We start from the raw sequence: 27,037 nt of genomic DNA on the forward strand, positions 1-27,037 counted from the left end.
CGGGCCCGGGCTCCTGCCGTGTGTCCCGGTCCCCTCTCGGCCTGTCACCCCTGGGGCGGAGGGTCTCTCTCCCCTCCGGGCCACTCTGCCGCTGGGGCGGCCGCTGTTGCCCACCGGCCTCCACTGAGTACCCTCCTCCTCCTCCTCCTCCTCCTCCTCTTCCTCCTCCTCCGCTGGGTGCCGGGCAGTCCTGCCGTGTGCCTCCGGGCATGGTGCGTTTCTATGTGCCCTTTTTTCCTCTTGGCTCCAATTTTTCTTTATGTTCTCTGACTTTAAACTATTGCATCATTCAGATGCTAAAATTGGGGACAGCTTGTTTCAAACGATGGCCTGGGGAGAGGGACACATGCGTTGGCTTTGCCTGGGAGCTGTGAAGTGGCGCTGAGGGCGGTCCGGAGGCAGGTGAGGTTGTGCTTGCTGGGCTGCAGCATCCCCTTCGTGCACACGCAGCTCCGGGACTGCGGCTGGGTTACATCTGGCTGTGCCTCTGGACACCTTGTACGTCTTCTTGAACCTTTCCAGGTATTACCTCTGGCCAGCAATGAGGTGAGAGCTGGCTGTCTTATACTAGTGGTATTTCTCGGTCATTAGGTCATTCCTTCTTCACCTTTGTCAAATCTGTGTGAGACTTATTCTGCATTTAGCCAAATCACAAGTTTTGTAGCTCAAGTCTTTGAAGAAGACTAAAATTACAGAGGCTGTGCTTGGGAGGCATTTCAGGAACAGGTCTTTCCTACCGGTCTGTGGCTAGAGAAGACCCATTCGTCAACTGATAGACCAGTTCTGTGGTGCCTCAGGAGTGGGAGGTGCCAGAGGGAGCTGTAATGAAGGTGATACTGAATATGCGGTGTGCTTTTCCTAATATCTTTGGCCTGACAGTTATAGACAGCTCTGAGGAGAGAAGACATCAGTCCACGAGTAACTTTACTTGTCAGGCTCTGCCTCAGTGTCACTGATTGCATTAATTTATTGCAATAATAGACCTTTACTCTGCAGGGAATTTGCAGCACTGTTTTCATTTCTTTAGTGCTTGGAAAGTTACCTTTAAAATTTCCAAAACTGAGCTATCTTGGAAAAAACAAACCCAAAACCAAACCAAACAAACCCCAACCCCCTAGATGACCAGAGGAAGCACATCCCGGTGATGTGGTGGCACACTGCCACTGCTTTTTTCTGAAAAAGTGTTTTATATTTTGAAATAAGTCTGTATTAAACCGTCAAGAAACTTTCAGAAGTCTCTTGTCCTGTTTCTGTTTATACCTTACCTTACCAGAAGTCAGCTCTGTTCCCTCAATGGGGAGTACTGGTGTCCACAGGTGAAAGCTCTGGGAGTAGAATAAAGACCAGGTTCCATCTTGCATGTAATTCTGCCTGTGCATTAGATACTCCTTGGTAGTTTCCCAGGTTCCTTCTATTTATTTGCTCAAGATATTTTAAATATCTGTTCTCCACAGAACTGTTGGTGTTACGGGAATATTACTTCACAGTTTTGAAGAGTTTTTCAAGGAGAGAAATGGGAGCTCTAGATGGATCCTTTAAAAAGCTTACAGTATAAACTACAAAATCCAGAAAATGTGTTAAATGCAATGTCTGTCTTTTGCAGGAGATCTCCTTCGCTCACAGTTTGTGGAGCGATTCCAGTGTTGCAGTAGCAGTAGATACTGCTGACCAACAGTCGTACAAAATAAGGATAGAAAACGGTTTATTGTGTCCCTTTTAGAAATTCTACTTAAACTATTATTTCTCTGAATCTGTTTAGTGCTTGCATGGGTAAAACTGTTGGAGTTTGTGTGTGTGTATCAGGAAGGATTCAGATAGTCCCCAGATGATGCGACTTTGCATTTCCATGCCTCCAAATGATCTTAATTCATATGAGACAATATGATGTCTCTGCTGATGGGACTTCTGCTCGACTTTGTTGCAGGGCACTCAAATGTGGAAGACTTTTCAGCAATGAGATTATTGAATTTGAAATAAGTTATCTTAAAGAATTCAAGAAAAAATAAGAGTCTGAAACAAAGCAACCAGAAGAAGTAGCTTGACTCATTGATACACAGTCTCTGGAATTTTCGTCTGTGTGGGCTGAAAACCTTTTTATTGTTAGAATGAATCTACTTTGGGTTACAAGCTTCAAACAATTCATTCAAATTATTCATGAAAGGGCTTTCAGATTAAAAACTTGGAAGAGCACAGTGGAAAGAAAAAGGTATATGCAGACATGCACAGTGGAACATTAGATATCTAAAATACACTTTTCCACTTACATCTCTGGTACTGAATGAGTGCTTTGTCCAGGCACTAATCCCTCTTCTTTTTGTGTTAAGGGGATTTAAGAAGTTTGTGAAAAGACTCTCTTTGCTGCTGTTGTTGTTTTGTGGGTAAGGAGCCTGGTTTAATTTACTGTTGTTTGCAGCCATAGGCCTTGGTCATGTAAAACGCTGGAATTTCTCAAAAAAAAAAAAAAGGCAACAGGTGTATAGACAATAGGCACAGACCTCTAGTGAGAAGCACACGGTCAGAGCAGGACAGGATAACATTCTTTTTCTCTATTGGATAGATGACTTGAACTTTCTTTGTCATAAGCGGTTCACTCTTTATTCACAAATTTTGCAGAAAGCAATAATTTGCTATCATCTTTTCCATTAGTATTTGCAAGTGACTTGTCCTACTTCAATTTTCATGCACTACATCTTCATTTTCATTTGCATGAGGTTTTCCTCGTGATCAGTTGACACATTGCTATCGGTCTTTTTGTGGAGAAGGGCATGCTATTTTTAGTTTGTTAGGACTGCCAGGCCTCTTTGGTGTTGCTGTTTTAAGTAGCTTTAAACTTCCTAACTAGTTTTATTAACTGTTATTTAGCTGTGGGACATCAGAATGCTAGTAGGTGGGTGTGTGAAACAAAGATAGCTTAAAATACCTCTCTCCTCTTCAGTGTGTGTATTTGCAGACAGTGAGGAATACTTCTATTTTGGGTATATTTTGAAGTCACTCCATTTTTCTTTTAGTAAAGAAAAACTACTTCGGCAAAGTCTTACTGCTGAGCTTAGAGGTAAATACTTGATTTCTGGGAGAAGTGAGCCGGACTTGTCTTAAAGCTTAGGGTGTTTTTTGTTGTTGGTGGGCTATTAAAGATAGTTGGAACCTCTGAACATGTTGCGTTGTAACCTTCTTACTATATTTCTGCTGTTAAACGAGTTGCTTTAGCCAAGTGTTACCTCTGCTCTTTACACAGGAGACTTGTGAACCAGCATTATTGTAATTGCTGTTCTGGGTCTAAGGAGCCTGGGTTAATTAACTGTTCTTTATAATCACAGGCTTCAGTCCTGTAAAGTGCTACTCTCCAAAAAAATAAAAAAAAACAAACCCAAAACAATGGCTCTAATGTACACTTTATTCTTATAGTGGCTGTTGGTGCTCTTGGGTAAATTGAGCTGACATAATCGGTCTTTTTTTGTTTGATATTTCCTCCTTCATCCCTTCTTTCTTCATTCCCGTCCCTTCATCACATCCACCTTCATTTCAGAAGTGCCTTTCCACGTCTTCATGAAGACCTTGTGTCGTGAGTTTCTCAGGCATGTTTGTAATAAGGATAATACTGTCTGTTTATGGCAGTATCACATCACAGGTGTTCTGGCAGTAATAACTGTTAGTTATTTAGCATCTTAGCTGTCAGAAAGTGTTCTCTTTACAGAGTTTATTTTTTGTTTGTTTACAGGACTTCCTTAAAACATTTTGCTGTTTTCAATCACTTCATGTCTATCTCTCCAGAGCTGCTTTTTTTTTGGGGGGTGGATTTAACACATTGTTTTAAAGATCTGGACAAAAAAACAATAGAAATTGAGGAAATTGAAAAATGTTGACAGCTGGGCTTTTGTCTTTTGCATATTCATCTAGAGAAATAATTGGATGTCTTGTATTTTGAGATGGACAAGGCAATTGCCTCTGTTTGTGATTTTTATGTGCCTAAATTATTTTCTCATGCTTTAGTAAGAATTTTCCAAAATATATCCCTGCTCTTTAAAATGGTTGAGGGTGCAGTATCAGCTTCTAAGTTCAGTCCATTTGTACATCTTTGCAGTCATTTTTCTCCCTAAGTTTTTCCATTTTTTTCATGGTAGGCTCTCAGAAAAGAAGGGGGGTTAGGATTTAACCATTCCTCAAGCAAAAGCTAGTGAAACTGATTTGTGTACTAACTAATCACCTGGGAAAACCAGGATGTACTAGGATATTATCTCTTTTTTTAGAAATTGCTTGTTTGAACAGTATATAATTTTCAGATTTTTTTTTTTTAATGAGTAGTTCCTTCAAATCCGCTTGCATAAAATAGCCTTACTCTATTGGATTGTTTTTCTGCTAATCTTTATTGCAGGCTCCAGTATCCTATATTCTGGAGAGTTTCCAGTAGGTTCCTATCTCACTGGCAATAAATCTGCTACTTTTAATGAAATTAAGTTGGAATACTGATTATCTACATGTTCCCTACAGCTGTCTCTGTAATTTACAGATCACAAGATGTTGCATTACCATTAGTCTGCTAGGCTGTAACCCAGGAGAAAGAAAAACCATGTTTTAGATGCTTAAATATTCATTGGGGAAGGGACTGGAGACCAGGTAACCTCTCTAACTGTTTAGTCCAGAGCCTTTCAGGTCAATGAATATTTAAATATCTTGTATAAAAGGGAACAATCTCTGTAGGAGGTCCTATAAGTGGGTCACCCAAACACTTTAATGGACTCTTGGGTATGGCCCTGGAAGGCAGAATGTTTCAGGTCCTGCTGGGCAGAAGAAAAATCTGGGACCAAGTCTGCCATGGCCTGAGCAAATACACTACTGGATAAGAAAGGGCAGCACAGCCCTATCATCTCCTTTCCTTTTCTTCCTCAGTGGTTTTGAGAGTAGCTTCGAGTTTCCCTTCCATTTGTTTTTGTCAAAACACCTGAAATACAGCCGCTTGTTCAAGTCTTTCTCTTGTTTGATCATAAATAGATTTTTTTTTTTGAACAGCGTTTTTTTCCACTCCCTTGCTTCAACACTGAACTGAGAATATAGTTATTCTCGTAACTCTAGTATTAATCCTTCGTGGATTTATGGCGTGCAAAAGAGGTCTTGCCAGAAGTAATCTTCTGTGAGATGTGTTCTTTGAAGATAGCTATTTTTCACTGACACTGAGAAATAAGCTTGTCCTGTAGTTTTAACGGGGGTTAATTCACTTAGTGGAGAAAAAAAAAAAAATATCTGTAAAACTTTGAGCTGTAGGCTTTTGGTAACTTTGTAAGTTATTCTAGCAAGGGGATCTGGTCCCTGCTTGGGAGGGAAGGTAAATCTATTGCAGACTGGTGACCCAAGTTGATTTTTAGAGGGTGTTTTCTCTCTAGTGCTGTGAGTGGGTGTGAATTTAGCACGTGTGTAGAGGGGGAAAGATGGCAAACGGAACTCACCTCTCAGCCAGAGTTTCAATTAAGAAGTAAGTTCTGGTTATATTGCAGGAACCTTTTATTTTTTTTTATATATATGCACACATATATAAAAAGTATATATACATATTTACATGCTTAGATAGATATATATATATGTGTATATGTATATATTGACTTCATTTTTTGTCACAGGGGCTTGAAGGGGTGTTTTCATGAGGTTTCTGCCCGATTGCCATTCTTAAGTCTTAGAACTAGGTCTCTTGAATCCAAAACTGGTTTCCTTGGGCCTCACTATGTGCATTTGAGCAAAACCCATTTCAGAGAGAAACGAAGAGGAAGCATCCTGTAATGTGTCTTAAATCCCAGCGTAACTCCTGCTGTTACTTGTTATATTTTAACAATATTCCCTAGGTAGGCTTCATTCAAAAATTTGAAGAAACTGTGCAACAACAATAATAAAAAAGAATTTACTAGTAATGGCCTTCTTTACAAATCAGTCTAGTTTAATGTCCTGAGTGTATTTTTTGAGAGTCACAGAAAGTATGCATAAACATTTTGGATTAGACTGAAAGCATATGCCCACATAATGATGATTAAAAATGCAACAAACCCTTGCCCCGAAAACACAGTCCTTGTCTTTTCAGCCTTGGGGAAAATGGCTTTTATAAAGATTATTTGAAGCCTCTTGAAGCTATAGCTTTGAAGAGATGTTGAAAATATAATATTTAAATTCCAAGGTCATTTCTAACTCAGTTTTAATTCCTTTATCTAAGCAAACTGACTCTTAATGAGTGTTTTTATACCAAATATTCCATAAAGGGGAACTTACTGTTAAAGCTGTTAATGAAGAAGCAACCCTCTGCTTGAGCAATGGCATGATACTGTTTGCAAATACTGAGAGTAGGATCTAGACAAGCACCCTAAATTTACTTTAGGACCTAGATTGTGATTGGTCTTATTTAAGATGTTGTAGCTTTAGGTTTTCATGGTAAAATGGATCTGAATAATGCTAATTTCCTTCAAATCCTGCTATTGCTGTACTTCTATTCCGATCTAGTGACAATATTGGAGAAAGACGTCAATCTCTGCAACTGTTCAATAACTTTTGTTGGTTTTATTTCCTTCTTTTGGAAACTACTTCTGAATTGTTTGCGTCGTCCCCCCACCCCAGTGTTAAAACTGTTTTTCATAGTCTAGGGTGTTAATTATTTCTAGCTGCTAAAGACCTAAGCTAGCTTGCAGCCAGTTACACCATGCAGAGATTTTAGGTTTTGCATGAAAATTCCTTCTTTTTTTTTTTCTTCCCCAATTTACCTGTGTGGGGTTTTTTTTTAATCTTGATGCTTTACTTCTTGAAATAGATATTATGTGTATATTGAAAGAGACAGACAATGCTTCATACAATCTACTGCCCATTTCTAAACCTTTTTATCGATGCATGTTTATTTCAGTGTAGTATGTTTATATTACTGAACACAGATACTCTACCTGTGACAATGTGAGTGATTTGTGCAGGGCATGAAAGGAGATTGTAAAGGAGACTTCTGAACTGTGGTTTGTAGTTAAGATGCTGGTTTTTTTTCTTCTGTATTTGACAATATTAAACAAATATGCAAAGTCTAATGACACCTTTGGTCATGGTAGCTGTCTGAAAGGTAAGATCTGCACAGCCCTTTTTTTTTTTTTTTTTTTAACAGAGGGTGGAACAAGCCCTGCCTGTATTTTGTCATAATTGGTCAACAAGATGGAGAAAATAAGAGCTGAGTTTTCAGATTTCATAGTTCAGAAAAAAAAACACTACCAAAATTTGTAAGCTGAAGGTGTCTGAAAAATAAATAACACCTGAAATATTTACGACTTCTGAGTTTTCTTCTCAGCAGGATGACATGTGAAAGCATAACTCAGAAAATGTAGATGTGGTATGCAATTGTTTGGACTTAACTTTAAGAAGTGTAGTGAATTGCAAGGTTTTTTTTTCTTTTTTTTTTACATTTAAGTGCATCTAATGATCTTGTGATCATTCTTTTTCTAGGTATACGAAACTTGGCTATGCAGGAAATACAGAACCTCAGTTCATTATCCCATCATGTAAGTAATTTTTTTTTGTTCCTCCGAATTCTAGTATACACCGCTATCACTGAGCAGTTTTATGAGTAAATGAAGTACTTTCCAACTCCCAGCTCAGCCTTCATGGCCTCTTGTCCATCTGGGAAGTGACACTCATTGCGTTAGCATCTTTGGCTAGAGTGTAGCTAAACAGAACTCCTTGTTTGCAGTTAGCTAGGGCTGTTGCTCGTTAAATCAGCTCTTGGTTGCTATGACAAAGATGAAGAGAACTCCAGTCCAATTTCCTTTTTATCTCCGTTATTTTTCTGCCAGGACTCTTGAGTAGACAGAATGCAATTTACCTCCTGTCTACCTGACACCATGGTTACTGCCCAGATAATCTGGAGAAGGCTTCCAATCAAATTAAGTACTAAAGTGCAGGTGGTGTCTGCCTTATTTACATTGTCTGGGACTGTAGACAGTTTAATATTCAAAAAAGTTGTTCCTATTAGAAAATGTTCTTTTTGGGTGTGTGTTTACCAATTAAAATGGTTTTGCCCATTTAACATGCTTTTGTTGAGCAGATTTACTCTTAATTTTTTTGATCTGTTAAACTTGTTTAAGATGTTATGCCTTTTTGGTGTTCTTGATTTTAATTGTCGCCTTAATAGTTTGTCTCAAATGCTATATATGTTTATAAATAGTAGCACTGACTAAGTATTTATGTCTATAATGGCATCTATTATCTCATGGTTATCTCCAGTTATGTTAAACGCTACCTTTTACTTCTTGTGAACTTCCTCAATTAACTACTTATTAATGCATCTAGATTGCCTTGTAGCTACTCACAGTAGAAGGCATAAAGATAAGGAAATAATAAAGGTAATTGGGGGGCCAAAGAGGTGGAGGGGGGACATGCTCTTTACCAGATGTAGCTGTAGTACTGGTTATAGTCTTAGTGTTTTAAGTATTGCAAAACGTTCAAACCTAAACTGCTGGTACACATTTAAATGTCCCACATTAAAGAAGTGGGATAGCAGAAGTTTCCTGTGGATTTGTTATAAATTCTGCTTTATAAAACTGTAAACTTGTTGGGGCATAGATGTGTCTCCAAAAGAATTGTTTGCCTGTCAGTAATTTTTGGTGCTGATAGTATTTGGCACATTTGTGGATGATGCCTGTCTACTCTGCATTTTCTACTGTACATTATTTAGAGCCTGATTATAACCTATTAAAACAAAACTGTATATAGATAAGGTTATGTTTTAAGAATAATTTATTCCATTTTTATTTATAGCTTGCCCCAGATTTGTGTGGTGTGTGGGTTTTTTTTTTTTGCTGTCTCATCTTCTTGCCTATAGCAGCCATCATCTAATAATTTTAGTGATAGTTGCAGCCTGCTAATGGGAAGCGTAAGTGTCTCCAAAGATTTCTCTGTAGCACTGCAAATTGATTTCTCCCTTCCCCCCTTCCTCCTTCTCACCAACCAGGATAATGACTCCAGTACTTATTTCTGAAGTGCATGGTTTATTTTTTTTTTCTCCTCTTGTGTTCTTTCTCTTAATTCTGGAGTTGAAACTCAAGATCGTGTTGCTTACTGGCTTAAAAAGTATCTTCAGTGGAACGCTGCACTTGCACAGGTTTAGTGAATGGTGTAGTGTGTAACAGGTTACGTTTTTAAGATTTTCTCTGATTTATTAATGAGGAATGAGTGACTAGAATCTTGTGTGATGCAGTGAGAATGTGCGCTGCTATATTGGCTTGTGCATAGGTTGCTTACATGATTTCTACTTTCTGGAAACGATGCTTTCTGTATCCCAATTTTTATTTCTGGACAAGAATCCATAAGTAAATAAATATTCATTACGTGGTATTTAGCTGTTTTAATTTTGTTTTGATTTGTTTGGGTTTTATTTTAAGGTATTGCAATCCGAGAATCAGCCAAAGTAGGTGACCAGGCTCAGAGGAGGGTGATGAAAGGCGTTGATGATCTGGACTTTTTCATAGGAGATGAAGCCATAGATAAACCTACCTATGCTACAAAGGTAAGCATTGAGTATTTTTAAGAAATCTTTCCAAAGTTTCATGGTTTTATTATATAATGTTCTAGAACTTCTTGGTAGCCATTTAAAACATGTTTACTTTTCTGTAAAGTGTATTTGTTGCTTTTTAAAAGCTGCATGATGTAGTTCCTGGCTTTACCATTTTTACTCTGTTTAGTCTGTTTTACTAGTGCTGTCCTATGTGATTGGTGCTTGAACCCCTGTGTAAATACCCATTGATGCAGTGCAGCTGTTCAGTTTTCAAAATTATTAGCTATTAAAATAGTCATAAACACTGAATATTTAAATTCTTGCTAAAAGTGTATCCTCTTAACGTGGCACACGAACTGGGGAATGTGTTGGATACTCTTGCTTCAGGGAATGTCACAATTGTTCTGTGGAGGGCTGTCTTCAATGCAGCTTTTCTGTGAATCATATTTTCCATAGCCTAGTAAAGGACTTCTTGTACTTACAATATGTTACCAGCTTATGAATTATGTGGAAAAAATCATATTTTATACATCCTACTGTGTTACTTAAATGTCAGCTGTGTTCTTAATGTTGAACAAAATGTAAACATCATCCCTGCCAGAATTTTTGTTGAAAAATATATAGCCTATATGGTCTTTATTTCTTTTTATAGGTTGGAAGGCATATTGAAGCCAAGTATGATTCTCAACTTTGTAAATGATAAAATTTATACAAAAAAAGAGATTAAAGAAGAGTGCTGCAATAGATCAGTAGCAGTATTAAGAATAGTCTGGCTTCTGGCTTCTAGTCCTCCAAGACAGAATTGCAATTTGAAGTATCTGGGAGCAGGAGATACCTTCAAATAATGCCTCCAAATTAAAATTAGAATGGAGGATTTGATAAGATAACCATGAGATGAGGTGTTTCTGTTCTTGCAGAAGGTGTAAGGGTTTGGGGACTTAGGCCGTTCCTATTTCTGGGTTTGATTATCCTTGTATAGTCTAGAGCGTTGACAAGTTTCCTTGCTTCAGTGGCCTATACGACATGGTATTGTTGAAGACTGGGACCTCATGGAGAGATTCATGGAGCAGGTCATTTTTAAATACCTACGAGCTGAACCTGAGGATCACTATTTTTTAATGGTGAGTTAATGAGACTGGGGAAGAAAATATTTTTTTTTTAAGGGGAAAGCTAAATAGTGTTCTAAGCATAAGTAGCTCTGTTGGAGGATTTTTCTCCGTATATGTCTTATTTCTTCAGCAACTGGAGGGGGGGGGGGCTGGGGGGGGGAAGGAGATGAGGAAAATAATCTGTAAAGCTGCATTGATAACTAAATTCTGTTTATTTTCCAATGCAGGCTAGTGCAGGTTGGATTTTGTTTTTGAAAAGCTTCATTCACTTAGTTTAAACTAAATTCTGCTTGAAATTTTCTATTTTGGGTGCACTGAGAATTTTAAAAGTTTGACTACCTTGCCAAGCTAATCAATGCATGAACTCTATTAAAGTGCTTTTTCAAAACTTTGGGGTTTTTTTCAGACAGAGCCTCCGCTGAACACACCAGAAAACAGAGAGTATCTTGCAGAAATCATGTTCGAATCATTTAACATACCAGGACTTTACATTGCTGTTCAGGTGAACAAAGTGAATATGTACTTTTAAAGTACGGTATAGCTGCAGTATGTATAGCCTTTTGTATGCATGTGTCTAAAATGTTTGAAACAGTATTTTTTAAGATTGTAAATTAGCACATTCTGCCTGCTTCTAAGTATAAACTCTTTCACATGTAGGCAGTGTTGGCCTTAGCTGCCTCTTGGACGTCACGGCAGGTTGGAGAACGTACTTTGACTGGAATTGTCATCGATAGTGGTGATGGAGTGACCCACGTAATTCCTGTGGTATGTATGTAGCAAGATGCAATTTCAAATTATAAGTGGGTTGGACAAGCATGGGGTTTGTTTACAATAAGTTTAAATAAGAAGTGTCAAATGAAACTAAATTTTTAGTGTTACACGGTTGTTTTGGATTTTCCCTCCCTTATGATTGTTTTGAAAATTATGTATTTTATTATGTGAACTTACTAATGCAGTTAATTTAGTTTGCAGACTATAGGAAAGTCACAGTAAGGAATCATCAGGTCATCTTTTAAAGGCTATTTCTGTGTAAAACTTTGTCTTCCGATACTGTGATGCCTCAGTTCTGTTTAATATTAATGCTTATCACAGTTTTGGATCTCCTGCATGCCATCAGTGTCTGACAAGAAATGTCCTATACTTTTTTGATGTCCTGCATTTTGATTGATAATACAACTAAAAATGTGTGCTTTTTATATGATTTTATTGTATTTTAGATGTTAGTGAACTCTGCTTGTGTGGAAACAACTACAAGCTTGTATAAATGCATATTCATATACATAGTTGATCTCAGGCGGCTTAATTGTTTTAGGCTGCTAAAAATATAGAATTATCTGTGCATACTGGCATCTGTTCTACTGATGTTACTTTGTGTATTTCTGAAGCATATAGTATGCTTGAATGAACAGTTACTTTAGAATGAGGATTTGATTCCCTTTAACTTGATACTGCATTTTGGTATTAACCTGGTCTTCACAGTGTTTTCTTCATATGGGAAATTCTGTGATAAAACCAGCATTTACCATATGAAACTCTGAAAAGTGTTTTTAAAAAAAAAAAAAAAGGAAGAAATAATGTTGGCTCAGCAATACCTTTTTTTTTCCCCCCAGTAAATGCATCCTGAAAAAAATTCGGCAAATAAATTTCTTGTTTGTACTGTGCTTATCATTAGATACTACTTAATTTGATTTTTCTTGTCTGAGAATTTTAATAAGTTTTATACTTTTTCGTATTAATTTTTTGTTCTCAAACAGGACATGAGCGGTCTATTTATATTACATTTGCTTTTCAAATTGTGTCTAAAAGGAACCATCTGACTAGACTTTGTCTTTTGATGTGGGCAAGATTTTGTCTATCACTTGTGTATCTATTAGATAATCAGTGTCTGTTTATATGTGGCAATCAAGGTCTTGTCAATAAAAATAATATCCATTTTGCAGTGGGTTGCCCATTTTTCTAGTAATTTTACAGTTTCAAAATTTTACTTTTAAGTAAAAATCAAAGCAAAGTATTATAAAAATGAATGTTAGTTTTGCTGTTAATTATTGATATATAGCAGGCTTTTCCCTCTCCTCATAGGCAGAAGGCTATGTAATTGGCAGTTGCATCAAACATATTCCTATTGCGGGTAGAGATATTACTTACTTTATTCAACAACTCCTAAGGGAAAGGGAGGTGGGAATTCCTCCTGAACAATCTCTGGAGACAGCAAAAGCCATAAAGGTACACCCTTCTTTATCTCTTAATAAATAAATAAAACTCCTTGAACTAATTTTTTGGCTTTAACAAGTTGCCGGTGGCTCTCTTAAAATGCAAATGTAGGCAGTGTATTGTAATTACACAAGCTTCTGGTGATTTATCCAATCAAGTGCGGGGGAAGGAGAAAGAGGAAGAAAATCTTCATGCTAGACTGTTTAGAGTGAGTATGTTCTGCAGATTAAATCAGCATTTCAAGCTTTAGATTTGTTTGAAATTTGCTTTTTAATTTAATGAAAAATAAATGTATGCAATGGCAGTAGGGTGATCTTGTGGGTCTGATCTTGCAATGAGAGCTCACCACTGAACTTCTTTACTGTTACAACCAGGCCTTATGGTTGTGATATTTTCATTTTGAGAGATACTAATCTAGATGAATCCGTGTGTAATTTTATTGAAACAAACAGGCCATGTTCATCATCCTGTAGGGCTGAGTCTTCAGTAGTCATTTGAGTAAGAACATCTGTTGAACAGCCCCATCTGTAAAAATGCTCACATATTTTTGTTTTCGGATTGTGTTATACTTTAATTCAATGATGGAATAATTATTTTGGCAATTTTTAATGCATGGTATTTCTTAACAGGAGAAATACTGTTACATTTGCCCTGACATAGTGAAAGAATTTGCCAAGTACGACGGAGATCCTCGAAAATGGATCAAACAGTATACTGGCATCAACGCAATCAACAAAACCAAGTTTGTTATAGATGTCGGTTATGAAAGGTTCCTTGGACCTGAAATTTTCTTTCATCCTGAGGTAAGAATAGAGACTAGCAATATTAAGCCATGGCAACTTTACTGTCTGAGTGGGGGGAGGGAGGTACTATCATTTTTGATGCTAGTGCGCCATCACGTGGAAGTAAGAAATCAGTAAGTCTCCTGACTGCAAGCCATGTACAGTCTCAGGTAACTTGAGCACAGCAGGTAATTACTTTTCTAATGTCCTGTGTAACATTTAAAACATCTTACTCTGTTTCTTTCAAGGCAATCTAAAATGGAGAAGAAATTGTTTGAACTTAGAGATTTTGTATAGTATCTTCCTTTTTTTTTTCAGCATTGGTTTAAACTAAGATGCCTTTATACAGTGTGTTTGGTTATGTTGCCAATCCCTTTGGGCGCTACTCGGCATGGTAGCATTGCACTGATAATATTCTAAATCTTGGATACTGACTTGTGGTACTGGGTCAATTTTTAAAGCATTGAAAACTTTTTAAAGCATTTAAATAAGTCCATTGAAATCTCTGTTGGTGTGGTAACAAGTAACATGTATAGTTCTGGGAAACATTACAATACCTAATCTCTCTGGTTTTTGGCAATTCAGTTTGAGTGAGCTTCAGGATATTGTGATGTTGCGGGAGAGGAAAGAGTCAAGGTTTAATATGTTATAGCGTAGCAGAGGAGGTCCTCTCCATTTCTGCACACTCCACTGAGTTTCTTGCAGGCACCCATAACCTGTAATACAGTTAAATTTAATCAAGATCCACATTAACACTGGTGAAGTTTCCCTTAGTCTACCCTCCTCCTATTGGAAGAATATTAAAAAAAATAATCATTCTCTTGGCCTTTTGTCTAAATTCCAGCCTTGATCTCTTTGTGGTCAGTTTATAGCCATCCCGTCTTGTGCCAACATTAAACCCCTGGGCTAAATAGTTTGTCTGCCCTGCTGTTTACCCATGCGATCTTACAGAGAGACATTGAATCCCATGTCAGACACCATTTTAATAGCTCCTCTTTCCATAGTCCCTTCACAGACTGTTAGGAACAGGATAAAGGACTAATATCCATTTTTTTCATTTCTTGATAGTTTCTTGGCTCTGTATTGAGGAAAAACAAAACAAAACAAAAAAACCAAAAAAACCCAAACCAAACAACTGAACTGACTTTCTAGACAAGAAAAACACACTAGATGATACGTACTGCATCCAAAGAGAATTTCTCACTGGACTTCATTAACTGCTCACTTCAAAGGGTGTCAAGTTAGTTAGGTAAAAGCTGCCTTTGGTAAAGCTGTCTTGTAATCTTTTCCTATTTTCAGTTTACAAAATTTGTTCTGAAGTCTTTAATACTCTTGAAGTTAGGCTTTGGGGTTGTAGTTGCGCAGATTATTTCTACGCTTTTTAAATTAGACATTTTACTTGCTATTTTCCAACCATATGGTATTTGCTAGCAGACTGCAATTTCACATGTCAGTTCTCTTGTCCCTGTTCTGGGAGCATGTTATACTCTGCTTTGCATGCCATAACTCTCATTTCTACTTACTCCTTTTGCCCGGCTGTTTTATCAATATCTTTATGGAGAGCTTGGGAGAAGTTTTCAGGCTGTGGTTCAGGCAGATGAGAACTCTCCTTACGAAGCAACGCTGTTTCTTTCTTCTGATTTAATTTATGTAGCTTCATATTTTAGCTTCCTGCATGATTAATTCTTACTGTGGAAATTAGCTTGAATTCTTGGGGATTTTTCACATCATTCTCATGGCTCCTGATCTCCAAGCCACCTTCCTTTGCTAATTTCTTTCAGTTGTGTGTTCTTGTGTTTTGGCCTTTGTTTTTCATCCAGTTAGATACTTCATCTTGTTTAGGATGTAAATCCCGAATAGTTTCTACACCTTTGGAAAATTTTTAAAGTTGTATAATAATATATTATTATACGTTAATAATTCATTTAATTTCTCAAAGTTTAATCTCTGAAAGTGCAAAACCTAGGCTATGAACTGTTTTGAAAGCTTATGTTAAGTTTAAGTGTAAAATTGCTAGTAGTCCAAGAATGTTTACTAGCATTAGCAGCTCTGACTCTCTACTATTTATAAATGCAGAAATTTACATTAGCACTGTATTGATGTTTTGCATTGTTGGGGACTTCCACTCAAGACCTTACAGTATTTATGCCTTTTTGAATATTAGAAATTTTGTGTGCTTGAAACTAAATCTGACTCATGGGAATTTAATGTAGGTATTTTAGTAGGGTTGGAAATTTTTTACAGAGGAACATTTCCATTTGCACACTGATATTTTTGATTTCACTTAAATGGAAAGACAGGACCACATTGCACAGTAACAGTACGTTTAATATTGTGAGACAACTCACTCATATCACGTGAAGTCCATAGTGAGTAAATTGTAAACCGTGAATTTATGACCAAGGCAGAGAATCTGAATTTCTCAGCAGAAAAGGGAATTCTCATTTTCTCATTTCCCTTGTACAGAAATGGGTTTATTGTAATGTAGAGTAAGTGGTGCGCAGGAGTGATACCAACTTTGATTCCCACCCGCCGCCTTTAAAAGTGCTATTACAAAATCTCTCTACATCACTTCTGCCTTTTTGATTCTGGATTCTTAGGATGAAAAATCTAACGCCTGTTCTATTTCATTTTAGTTTGCTAATCCAGATTTTATGGAATCCATTTCGGATGTAGTTGATGAAGTTATACAGAACTGTCCCATTGATGTCCGGCGTCCATTATATAAGGTATGGTCTTTCTGTTGCAAGATTAACGTGATTTATTTGAAGATGAATATCAACATCCTTATCATGAAGCATATACTTAGCTACCACTTCACCCACTATGAGAAATGTGAACTTTGAATAGAAATAAAGTTCAAGTTAAACAAAGTGCCACTTCTGAATGAAGAGTACTTGATATTTGCTGCTTTTTATTTTTCAAAGAAAGGTTATCTGTAACAGAGGGTTGATACATAGGTAAGTATTGTCCCTGAGGAACTGAGGCGGGGGAAGTTATTTGTATCTGACATTGGTAATGTGAATTTTTGTGTATGAATGTCTCTGGCTTTTGCCCATTTTAAGGGTTAGATCATGGTCTTACGCCCTCACTCCCCTCTGCCTTAATAAAGCAGTTGTTTCAAGTATATGTATTTTTCTCATAGCCTTGACTTGTATCTGCCTACTGTCTGCAGTTTTAGCCGGGTATTGAACCCAGTATTGAAGTACCTGAAGACTTAAAATCTTTTAGGAGACGATAATTAAGCCTGCTTGAACTTGCCCAGGGTGTAGTCCAGAGAGTATGTTCAATCAGTGATTCTTTAAGAACTGAAAAGGATGGTGCTGACAGGTATAGCCAATGGCAAGTGCTCTCTGTATTGGCAGCACGTCCTACGCTTCCAGGTTGTTTTCTGCTTGTGCAGCAGCAGTGTCTTTTTGGAAATAACAGCATAAGGTAATGGCATGGAAAGGTCTGTTTGCTTATGTAAAGGTGGTAGTTTTCCTCACCCGTTACAATGACTGTTAAGTTCCAACTAAGTTGTAACTCAGGGTAATGCATAACTGAAAAATTTCCAGTCTGTTTTCACTTGTCTATTAAACGTATTCTGTACTCTAGAATGAGACGTAGTGCTTCAGAGCAAATCTGTGGAGCAGGTTAAAAAGGGAAGATAAACTACTTAACAAGCTCATATGTGGAGTGAATTTTGCAGTAGATGTTTTCAATGACTTCAAGCTTAGGTATGTTGCTGAAGGTTTTAGGAAACTGTTAGTGTCTGTTTGTGCTTAGGGGCTGTGCTTTTTTCCCAAAAGACCAAAGTTGCCATAAATCAATAGCTTCATTGCTTGGTAGGATAGAGATTAGTACTGACTTCTGGAAAGTGGTGTTAAACAACTGAAGCTGTTACTCTCTCCTCGACGAAAAAACCAGCAGGCAAATACTTTTCCCTTGGCTTGCCGCTGATTCCAACTTTGTTTTTTCGTTTTCTGTTTTTCATTGTACTTGCTTAATTAAAACAATGGTACACTATTACCTATTAAATGTAATGACAGATGTCAGTAGTTATTAATGCTAATAGTTATTTCTTTAAGCAAAGTCACTGCAAAGGGACAAGCATCTCTGTTCTTACCATTTAAAACAGAGTACGCATGCAGAAATCCCCTCGTACTTAGTTTCTGTGGTTTATCAGTTTTGCTTGCCCACAGTGCTGTGTGGTGGCCAGCCAATGCCCTGTGCTTTGGAGCTGGGTTTCTGTCAAATGTGTCTGGATTCTTCCTTGGTGTTAGTGCAGAAAATAGCTGCAAGTACCCTTCTTGCAGGTTATATGTGGTATGTAGCCTTTGAAGCATTGTTTCACAACCCATCTTTTGAAGTCCTATGGTATTTCTCTTTTTTAGTTTTATTGCCAGTATCCCTGATTCCCAGTCTGACCAACATCTCTCTTATGAGCCCAGTTATCTTACCTTATGTTGATGTTTGGACCAGCAGGACCTTCATAAGACTGATTTCTTCATCCAGACCCCACAGCTTGTAGCAAACACTCTAAAGAGTGTTTAAGCACGTGATAAATAAAGCCTTTTTAATTGCATAATGATTGCCAGCAATGCACTCATTTAATTCCCATGATCACACCATCTTAATGCGATTGCTTGGAAGACTTGATTTATGGTCTTACTCTGTCTCTAACACGGGGTTGAGAGTTCTGAATTGCTTGGGATGAGGTGCTTTCTGCTAAAATAGAAGAAGATAAGTAGGCTGCTGGGTTTGGAACCAGGGGATTGCATTGAAATTTGAAGATATAAGGTGGATTTTCTTAGTTCTAACTTTAAAGTTAAACAAAGGGCTTTCAGAAGTTGCTTGATGTTCTAATAAATGGTATTTTTTTTATTGGTAATGGTTTCAGAAACCATCACTCTTGCTCCACACTCTACTTTGTCTTCCTTTTTCCCCATCCAGAATCTCTACCCAGATACTTCCAGAGTTTAGATGGTAACAGGAGATGAGAATAGTATTGACAGTACTGAGGTCTGTGCCTTCTCCCGGTAGAAAGGATATAAGTGTAGGGTTATTGGCTGTCCCCACAATTGATTTCTTTCACCTTTTGTCTGCTGTTTTTGGCAGAAATATATGGATGAAAGAATTTAAGGTAAGTGACATCTGAAAGCAGGTAAATTCTGTCAGAAGCTTCTCTGAAAGACCCTAAGCAAGCATGTTTAAATATTCACGATTCAAAGCTGTGACATCCTCGACCTCAAACTTTTAAGTTAGCTTCTCAAGCTGAAAACATTGCATGAGGTTGGGACTGCAGTGCATTTGCAAGTACAGTGTTTTATTGTAGGTAAATCATGTAGCTTTCAGTAGAAATGCAGTTGCATGGAGGCAGGTTTTAAATGATGTTGGCTCTTTTCCTTAGAGAAGATGACTTTTTAGCAGTTGTGGACACATATTTAGTGTGCAGTTATTGTGGACAATAGTGCACTTGAGCTTGCTGATACAATTAAGATTTGGACTCGCTTGTATCGGTGTTCTCTCAGATGGTTAAAGTGTTGACTGCCCAACAACTTGCTCATAACAAACCATCCTCAAAGGCTGGAGAGATCTGGGGTGCAGGAAGCTAAAGGGGTGGTAAACATGCCCCTAACATCACTTCCAACTTGAATTGCTGGTAAATACTTGGTGTGAAAACAGCTTCACATGCACAGCGCGGTGTGTAGATGGCGCTGTCAGACTGCTGTGCGGCATCCGCTGGACATCTGCGAGCTGCAGAGAGAAATACAGTCTGTGATGGTGCCCAGCTCATGTGCTGTATGAACCCTATTCTTGCCTTTGCTCTCTGAAATTGTAGGTATCCTAAAGCAGAGGACTGGATAGTGTTCAACTGACTTTTTCTTATCTGTGCTTCAGCAAAATGACAATGTTTGCCATTAATTATTAAGTATGGAGAGGGGAAGCTCTGATGAGAGGTAGCCAGGCCGTTAGATCTGTGTCATATTGGCACCGATGATAAGATGTGGGAAAGGACAGGTATTCCTGCTACCCCACGTGGAAGCCCCAAGTGATTAACAGTTAGTGTAGCACAGGAGTACTGAGAAGCCCTGTTTATTCCTATCACAGCTGTAATCAAATTTATAACGTTACCCATGCTAGCGAGTTTAACAGTAGCTCAATATATCTGCAGTCTTTTGTGGTTACTTTTGTGTCTGAGTGCAGGCATATTTCTGCAGAACAGCATGACAGTAAGTCATGCCGGAATCTTCTGCTATTACTTGAACAATTAAATGAACATCGAAAACTATGATTTTAAAGAAACAGAAACTGTTTCTTCATCATTAAAAGTCAAACTTAGTTAAAAAAATAGTTTCTCACAACACATGTACTTCTTTATTATATATAATATTTTTTGATATATGTAATATTTCTCCTTATATTTTCGCTACAATGTTGGCAAATATTGCCCCATTTTAACTAAATTAACAGCAGCATATAGCTTAATTGATTCACTTGCTCATGAAGTGCTTGGCTTCATCTTGTGAACTTTCCAGTCTTTACCCATAATAATTTTTATTCACGGTTTTATATTACTCTCATTACACGTCTCTGGTTGTGTGCTTGTGTCATGTTAAACAACTTACTTAAACTGGGTGTGTTGTTGAAGTTCCTATTTACTGGAAAAGCAGTGGCTTATTCTGTTTGGTGCTGCAAAGTCTGAAGTGTCCAGCTGAGAGTGCACTTACACCGTGTTACAAGGTGCGGTAGGAAGATGCAGAAACCAGTTCAGCACCTTGTGTTTCGTTGTGTTGAGTTCTGCAGAAGCTAACTTAACCTATTGGAGTTTTCATGTAAACTTTATTTAGGTAGAGATTTCTGTTACAGTAATTGGATGGTTTTGTTAGGCAGCTTCATACCTCTGCATTGCACTGTACAGGCATAATACCAGAAATGGTATGGAGAGAAACTTGATATCCTGGAGTTCATGAGAGATGCAAAGGGTATGGATGAGAAGTGAGAAACTTCTTGCCAGCCCTCTGAGAGGATTGGTGTTCACCCCCCAGTTTCCTTCCAGAAATGGCCTACTTTCATTATGTACTTGTGGTTAGCTTTATCAGGTGTGTGGAACGTCTTCAACCCTCTCTTCTAAGGGAGTACATTCTTTTGATACGACTTAAATTTTCAACCAGTTAGCTATAAAAGTAAAAATCAGCTGGAACTTCTTTCTGTCAGATGGTATGATAATCAGTGTTAGCTGTGAAACCTGTGGTTTGCCTTGAGCTGTTAAACCAGCCGAAGTGTCTTTGAGCAGAGTAAGATCAGAAGAAGTCTTGTTTAAAGGAATCAGCTGGAAACAGATACTTAAATCCTAACTTCCTTGATGCCTTTTTCTGGGAGGCCAGAGAATTCCCAGGCAGGCTGAAAACCCAAACATCACTAGTAAGCTTTCTCCACAGATGTATTTAGCATGCTTCATTGTTACGTTTTTTGTTGTCTAGTTACTGGAATTACTGTGCTGCGTTACACTCAGTTATTCTACAGAAGGTATTTGCTCTGTGTGTGTGTTTTTTCTTTTGTTGTTTTTTGGTTTCTTTTTATTTGACAGTCTTTTCCCACCTTCATTGGGTCCTTTGTAGGTGGTGGGTGTGTTGTTTGAGGGGTGGGGAACGTGTAAGGATTCTGCTTTCATTGTGAATGAGGACTACCTGGCTCCTGGCCTCTTTGCAGAAGACTGCGCTGCTGTGTTGTGATAACTTCCTGAAGCCCATACGTGAGCAGTCTTCTACTAAAGAGTTAGCATGGATTTGGCACAGTGCTGACAAGAAGTGCAGGGAGCAGGGGAACTGTAACTGTATAATCAACCATCTTATGGCAGTTGGTGTCACCAGGTACTTACATCCAAAATTCTGCTTGGCCTGGCTTGTCCAGATGTATGATAATGAGATGGCTCATCTTTCAATAAGTATATCCTAGTGCTTCTGTTCTCCTTGACCACTATTAGCGTTAAACTTCTTTCAGTGTGTAGAAGTACTTGAATAATCATAATCTGAGGAAGGTGTAACCTCTTAGCTTCTAGCCCTGGAACGTAAAAGATCCTCTCAATGTTACTGCTAACCCTGTAGTTGCATGAGTTGGTCTCAGATGTATTCAAACAATTGTTCTCGGGTGTATTCTGAAATCTATTTTTAGTGGTAGCATTGTCCATTTTATGGAGGATACTTGAAGTTTAATTTGCTTTGAATAGAATTATTGCTTTCACCATCTTCACGGTGATTTCATTATCTCCATGTAATATTTTTTGATGGCATCTTTTTAATTGCTATTTCATCACTCAGGTTTGTTGTCGTCTTTTTTCCCCCATTAGCAATTTTCTTTTCCCACGTGGAGTGCATAACCACTTTGAGGCAGAGGAAGAGATGTTCTTGTGTTTGAGGGGAGCAGGGGGAATCTCCCTCCTGCTTCAATTTTAGTACCAACTGTGGTTTCTGGCACCTGCTCATACATACAGTTCCTTTCCTCTCAGCCCTTCTCTTTCTTTTGGGAAATGTTTCAGTAATGTTACGGGGACGTGTGCTTTCCTTTTAAGTACAGCTGCCTTGTTATGCTCTCTTTTATACTGTAGATAATCTGAAGCTGTGAAGAAATGAGTTTTTCTTACTGTAATGGTTTTTATGATGTGCAGAGGGTTTTTTTTTTTATGAATAAACAAAGAGCTTTCTTCTCACTTCACAAGTTACAAACAAGATTGTCCTTGTTATCTGTTGCTTAAAATCCAAGCATTTACTTCTGCACCTTGCACGTGTGAATGCTGTTATGCGTCTCTGACTCTTCAGATCTGTGTGCGGCTTCCTGGCTGAAAACAGGGCTTCAGGGATTCTTTCATTATGTGCACAGTCTTGGTCTGCAGTGTCAAAAACTCTTACTGAGAGGTGATCCTTTGACCTGGGTATAACGAACTCTTGATCTCAGTTGACTTCTTTGTAGACATGCGTCTAAGGCATATGAGTGGTTTTAGTAAACACTAATTAGCACTTTAGTTTGCAGTTGCAGCAGTATGCAAGGGAGTGCATGCAGTTTTGTGACATAGAGTTCATTTTTCTGATTATAAAATGCATCTTTGCTGCCACCAATGTTATGTTCTAGGGTTCCTGTTTTGAATCTCCCCACCATTTAAAATTACTTTTTTAGTCTGTGACCCTGCAACGTTATTAGAATTAAGGATGTGATATTCTAAACCCCCTGTTCAAAATCCAAGTACAAGTCCAGGCTCAGAGGCTTTTGGTTCTGCTCTGAAAACTAGTATCAGGCAAGCAGGTGTAGCCAGGCAAAGTGAAAGGCATTGTACCTTTCTGGACCTGCAGTCCTCTTTGGAGGTGTGGTACCTTTTTGAAGAATTATGGGACTTGCTTGTTGCTATGTTTAGGAGTTTAAATATTAAAAAAAAAAAAAAAAAAAAAAAAAAAATATTTCTAGATAACTTCACAGCTGCTGGAAAGACACTTGCAGTAATATAACAAGGCTGAGAACCTTATTTAGTAAGCAGTTTTAGCCCTGATGCCATGAGCATCCCTGGGAAACTTTTTGTTGTAGTGTCTTATTTCTGCTGCCGTGCACATTTAGGGTACTAGCTCACCATTTGAATGGAATCCTCTTTTGTAATAATGTATTCTACGTAGAACTCTCCTTTAAAGGGAAAAAAAGAAAGTAGGGGACCATGGACTTCTTACGGAAATTGAACAATGCTTAAGGTGTTCTATGTAGCTTTTTAGCTTCCTAATGTTAAGATCCAAATAGTCACCTCTGCAGTGCTGGCTTTTGGGAAACTCACTTGAAAAATGTATTTAAAGAGTGTGTCTATTTTCTGCACAGAATGTGGTCCTCTCGGGAGGATCCACGATGTTCAGGGACTTTGGACGACGACTGCAAAGGGATTTGAAAAGAGTAGTGGATGCGAGATTGCGACTTAGTGAGGAACTCAGCGGTGGTAGGATAAAAGTAAGTAAAAATTTCAAGTGCATTAATTATGTGAGTAGTGAGAGAAATAATATTAAGAATTTTCACCCCACTAGTGAAAATGTAGTGCTGTAAAATGAGTACTATATATGTATTTGTTGTTAAATGTGTTGGTAGCCTTGCAATGTCTTTACAGGAATCTTAAAGTTACTGTGAGCAGCCTCTAAGGGCATGTCTGGTTTCCCTTCTAGGATATGCATGATCTTAGTGTTAGGCAACAGGGATTTAACTGTTGTGTCCTTCAGGATGCTAATCATTAAGAGTTTTATGACTTGGTCTCCTAGGGAGCGCGTCAGACTGAGTAATAAGTGTGAGATAGTGATGTGAGTTGAGGAATTAAGATGTCGGGGTCTGAGCATTTTCAGTTTCTAAGGATTTTGCCAGAAAATGTAAACCAACTAAATACGAACTGTTTTCTCTTAGCCCAAACCAGTTGAAGTTCAAGTGATAACACATCACATGCAGCGTTACGCAGTTTGGTTTGGTGGTTCCATGCTGGCTTCAACAGTAAGTCTTTATCAAAATTGTTTTGATTTTTTTTTTTAATTGCGTATTGTCTTCTGGCTATATTTGATCTGAGTACTAAGTTTTAGACCTTTCCCTTGTGACAGACTAAACCGTATCACATTCTGGAATCTTTACCAAACTTTTGTCTCAGTAAAATTTGTACAGGGCAAGTGGGAGATTTGCTTGGGTAAGGATATCATGATTTGACATAATTCTGAGGTAGTTTTTACATGATAGTTGCAATGTAGTTCCTTTATTCTTGAAGTCAGCACTAGAGATTATTTAGGACTTCAGGAACATAAGATCCAAATCAATGGTCTTAAACATAGGAGAGAAGCAAATACAGGAAAACGGCATCAATTCCTGTCTCCAAAGTGGGATTTCTTATTGCTGTGATTAAAAGCAATCTTCTGTCCAGACAAACTTTGCTTGATTAATTGTATTCATATCTTAATATTTCCAGTTTTATTCTATTTCAAAAATGTAATACGACATCATAAAGCTGCAATCTACAAAAATGTTAAGGTATTGGTTTGTTCGTCTGTTTTTCTACGTGATATATTCTTATGCTTTTGAGGGGATTTGTTTTATATTTTCACAGCCAGAGTTTTTCCAAGTATGTCACACCAAGAAAGACTATGAAGAGTATGGTCCTAGTATTTGTCGTCATAATCCTGTTTTTGGAGTCATGTCGTAATGCTCGTCTAATGGCAACAAGACCTCTGATATCTTGCTGGTGAAGAAACTCCTGTAAAGCAGAGGAAGGCAGCAAATACTGTAAAAACTGAAGCAAGGTGTGATTATCTCTTGGAAGCATTTCGATCACCACCGTGCACTGAGGCACAGCCCCAAGTCATTTCAGTAAAAGCCATTTCTCTGCTGACTTCTTTAAAGCCTATCCTTCTTTCTTCCTAAATGTGAGGTGATTGAAAATTGGTAAGTCCCAGTTTAGGAGGTTGTGCAAATACTACTGAAACTGAATCTAGAAGAATGAGGCAGTGTTTTACTGCTTGTACCCTGATTCTGCAATCAAATCTTTAGCAATGGAGCACTAAATACCACATTGCCTTCAGGGGAGTTGGAATGGGTGCAGGTACCTGCCCAAACGGATTAGATTGCAGGATTGGGAACTGTACTTTGTAAATGTAGGTTTTTCATATCATTTTGTATTTTATGATATTGGTAGGGTGAATTGATGACTAGTTCTAAGCACGAACAGCTGTCAATGTTATGGAGTGATGTTACGCATTTCCAGGTGTGAGGCATGTATTGGAGTTGTGCTGGTATATTTTTGGGGGGGCGGGGGGGAGCCATGTATGCTAGAAACTGATTTGTTCTTGTTTGGATGACACAAACTAAGTGATTTACAGTATTGTATGAAGTTTATTATAGCCACTGTTACTTTGTTTTGAATTTTCTGAAACTGTTTTATAGAAGACTATGTTTTGTTTTGATGTTGGTGAGTGGTGGATGACACACGGGCCTTGCACCAGTGAAATAAAAGCTGTTAACATCTTTATGAATGTTTGCGGTAGTCCTGATTTACTTACTCCTCCACTTCATCTCACAAGGTTAGCTTTCCATTTATATGTCAATGTATGTGGAATCATAGTAACGCTGAAGTTGGAAGGGACCTCTGGAGATTTCTGGTCCAGACTCCTGCTTAGTGCAGGGCTCGTTTCAAAGTCAGATCTGGTTCCTCAGGGCCAGTCAAGTTTCAAGGATCTCTGTGAATGCTTAACATCTCCAGGCAACCTGTTCCAGAGCCTAATTACCCTGTTACAAGTATATGTTCTCCTTGCGGACACAGTGTTTGTTCTTTTATGTTTTAAATCTAAATAGGGTAGGAAATCCCACTTATTCTATTTGTACTGATACATATCTGATCTCTGGCAGCAGAGGTTTTGCAACAGTTTTTTTATCCCAGGAAGAATTCTGCAAGACACATCAATTTGGTTTTAACTGGCTTGGAGGGATTGAGAGCAAGCAATTATTTGTTCAGCATAAATTAGAAATTAAACAAAATGGGACTCTGACTCAAGCTTGGTTTTGAATGCGTTTGAACTTAAAGCTCAGCTCTCAGGAGAAACACATTGAGGCTTACTTTGCTCAATCCTCTCACTAAGAAAGAAATGGGTAATGTAATGTGTACTGTTTCAGATATTTCCAGTGGTACATGGTCTATGTTCAAATCTGTGTTTGAAGTTTGTCGCTGCACTGCTGGCTACTTGGGTTTTTGGCCTGTACAGCAGAATCCAGAACCGTGGGCGCAGCATGGCTGGTGTCAGGCTTCGGAGGAAGATGTGCGTGTAGTGCACTGAGGAAACGTGGGCTGAAACACCGGCACACTCACTTGGGGCTACAAAATAGGGAATGCTGGGGGTGAGGCATAGTTACTTGTGGCCTGCAACCAGTGTTAGCCAGGCGCTGAGACATCTTAGAGTGAGCAGGAGGTGGCCTTTTTTGCTCCACACTTCTGACATAAGGCATGGGCACTCATTTTTTTGGGGAAAGAAACTTCTCTCAAAAAGCAAGCAAGACTCGCTTTGAGAGCAAATGAGGAGATGTGCTCATCTTCACTCTCCATTTTTTTTTTTTAAAAAAATAATAATCCAGTGATAGTAAGAAAACTAATGGATGTTCAAGTGCCCTGCAGCTGAGTTCACCTGTTCTTCAGCTTTTGGGAAGACTGACCTTACCTATCACACACACTACAGACTACATGCGTTTAAAACAGTCATTGAGTGGAGAAAAGTTCAAGATGAGATGTGACAGAGGACAATTGCAAATGTGAGTTGTTAGCCCTTTTCTCTGTCTTGCTGGCTACTGTTGGGCTATTTAAGCTTGTTGGCAAGTAAACTTGCCTTTTCAGTTATATTTTTATGGATTCCTTGTAAGTAGTTAATGAATAACCATAAGGACCTATGAATAGCAAGTTGGAAATTGGT

At 38.2% G+C, this 27,037-nt stretch overlaps 1 protein-coding gene across 1 annotated transcript; it reads left to right on the forward strand.

Moving 5' to 3' along the window:
* The first annotated feature begins 5,423 nt into the window (after positions 1–5,423).
* On the forward strand, positions 5,424–25,103 carry ACTR3B (ARP3 actin-related protein 3 homolog B (yeast)). The gene is made up of 12 exons (XM_009886783.1): positions 5,424–5,467; positions 7,453–7,508; positions 9,387–9,511; positions 10,510–10,620; positions 11,015–11,110; positions 11,266–11,373; positions 12,688–12,831; positions 13,449–13,622; positions 16,238–16,330; positions 23,439–23,564; positions 24,006–24,089; positions 24,691–25,103. Exons 1-12 carry the CDS (start codon positions 5,424–5,426, stop codon positions 24,784–24,786), a joined length of 1,257 nt encoding a protein of 418 aa, XP_009885085.1. The 3' UTR covers positions 24,787–25,103.
* The last annotated feature ends 1,934 nt before the right edge of the window (positions 25,104–27,037 follow it).

The sequence above is a fragment of the Charadrius vociferus genome, unplaced genomic scaffold (assembly GCF_000708025.1).
Source record: "Charadrius vociferus isolate BGI_N301 unplaced genomic scaffold, ASM70802v2 scaffold255, whole genome shotgun sequence".
Taxonomy (NCBI): domain Eukaryota; kingdom Metazoa; phylum Chordata; class Aves; order Charadriiformes; family Charadriidae; genus Charadrius; species Charadrius vociferus.

What these genes read in the sequence shown, in the direction of transcription:
- ACTR3B (XM_009886783.1), top strand. Translation starts at nt 5,424, where the DNA reads ATGGCAAACGGAACTCACCTCTCAGCCAGAGTTTCAATTAAGAA. An exon ending in GACTTTACATTGCTGTTCAG is followed by an intron (nt 11,111 to 11,265) that starts GTGAACAAAGTG and finishes TTTCACATGTAG; the next exon opens with GCAGTGTTGGCCTTAGCTGC. An exon ending in TGACCCACGTAATTCCTGTG is followed by an intron (nt 11,374 to 12,687) that starts GTATGTATGTAG and finishes CTCTCCTCATAG; the next exon opens with GCAGAAGGCTATGTAATTGG.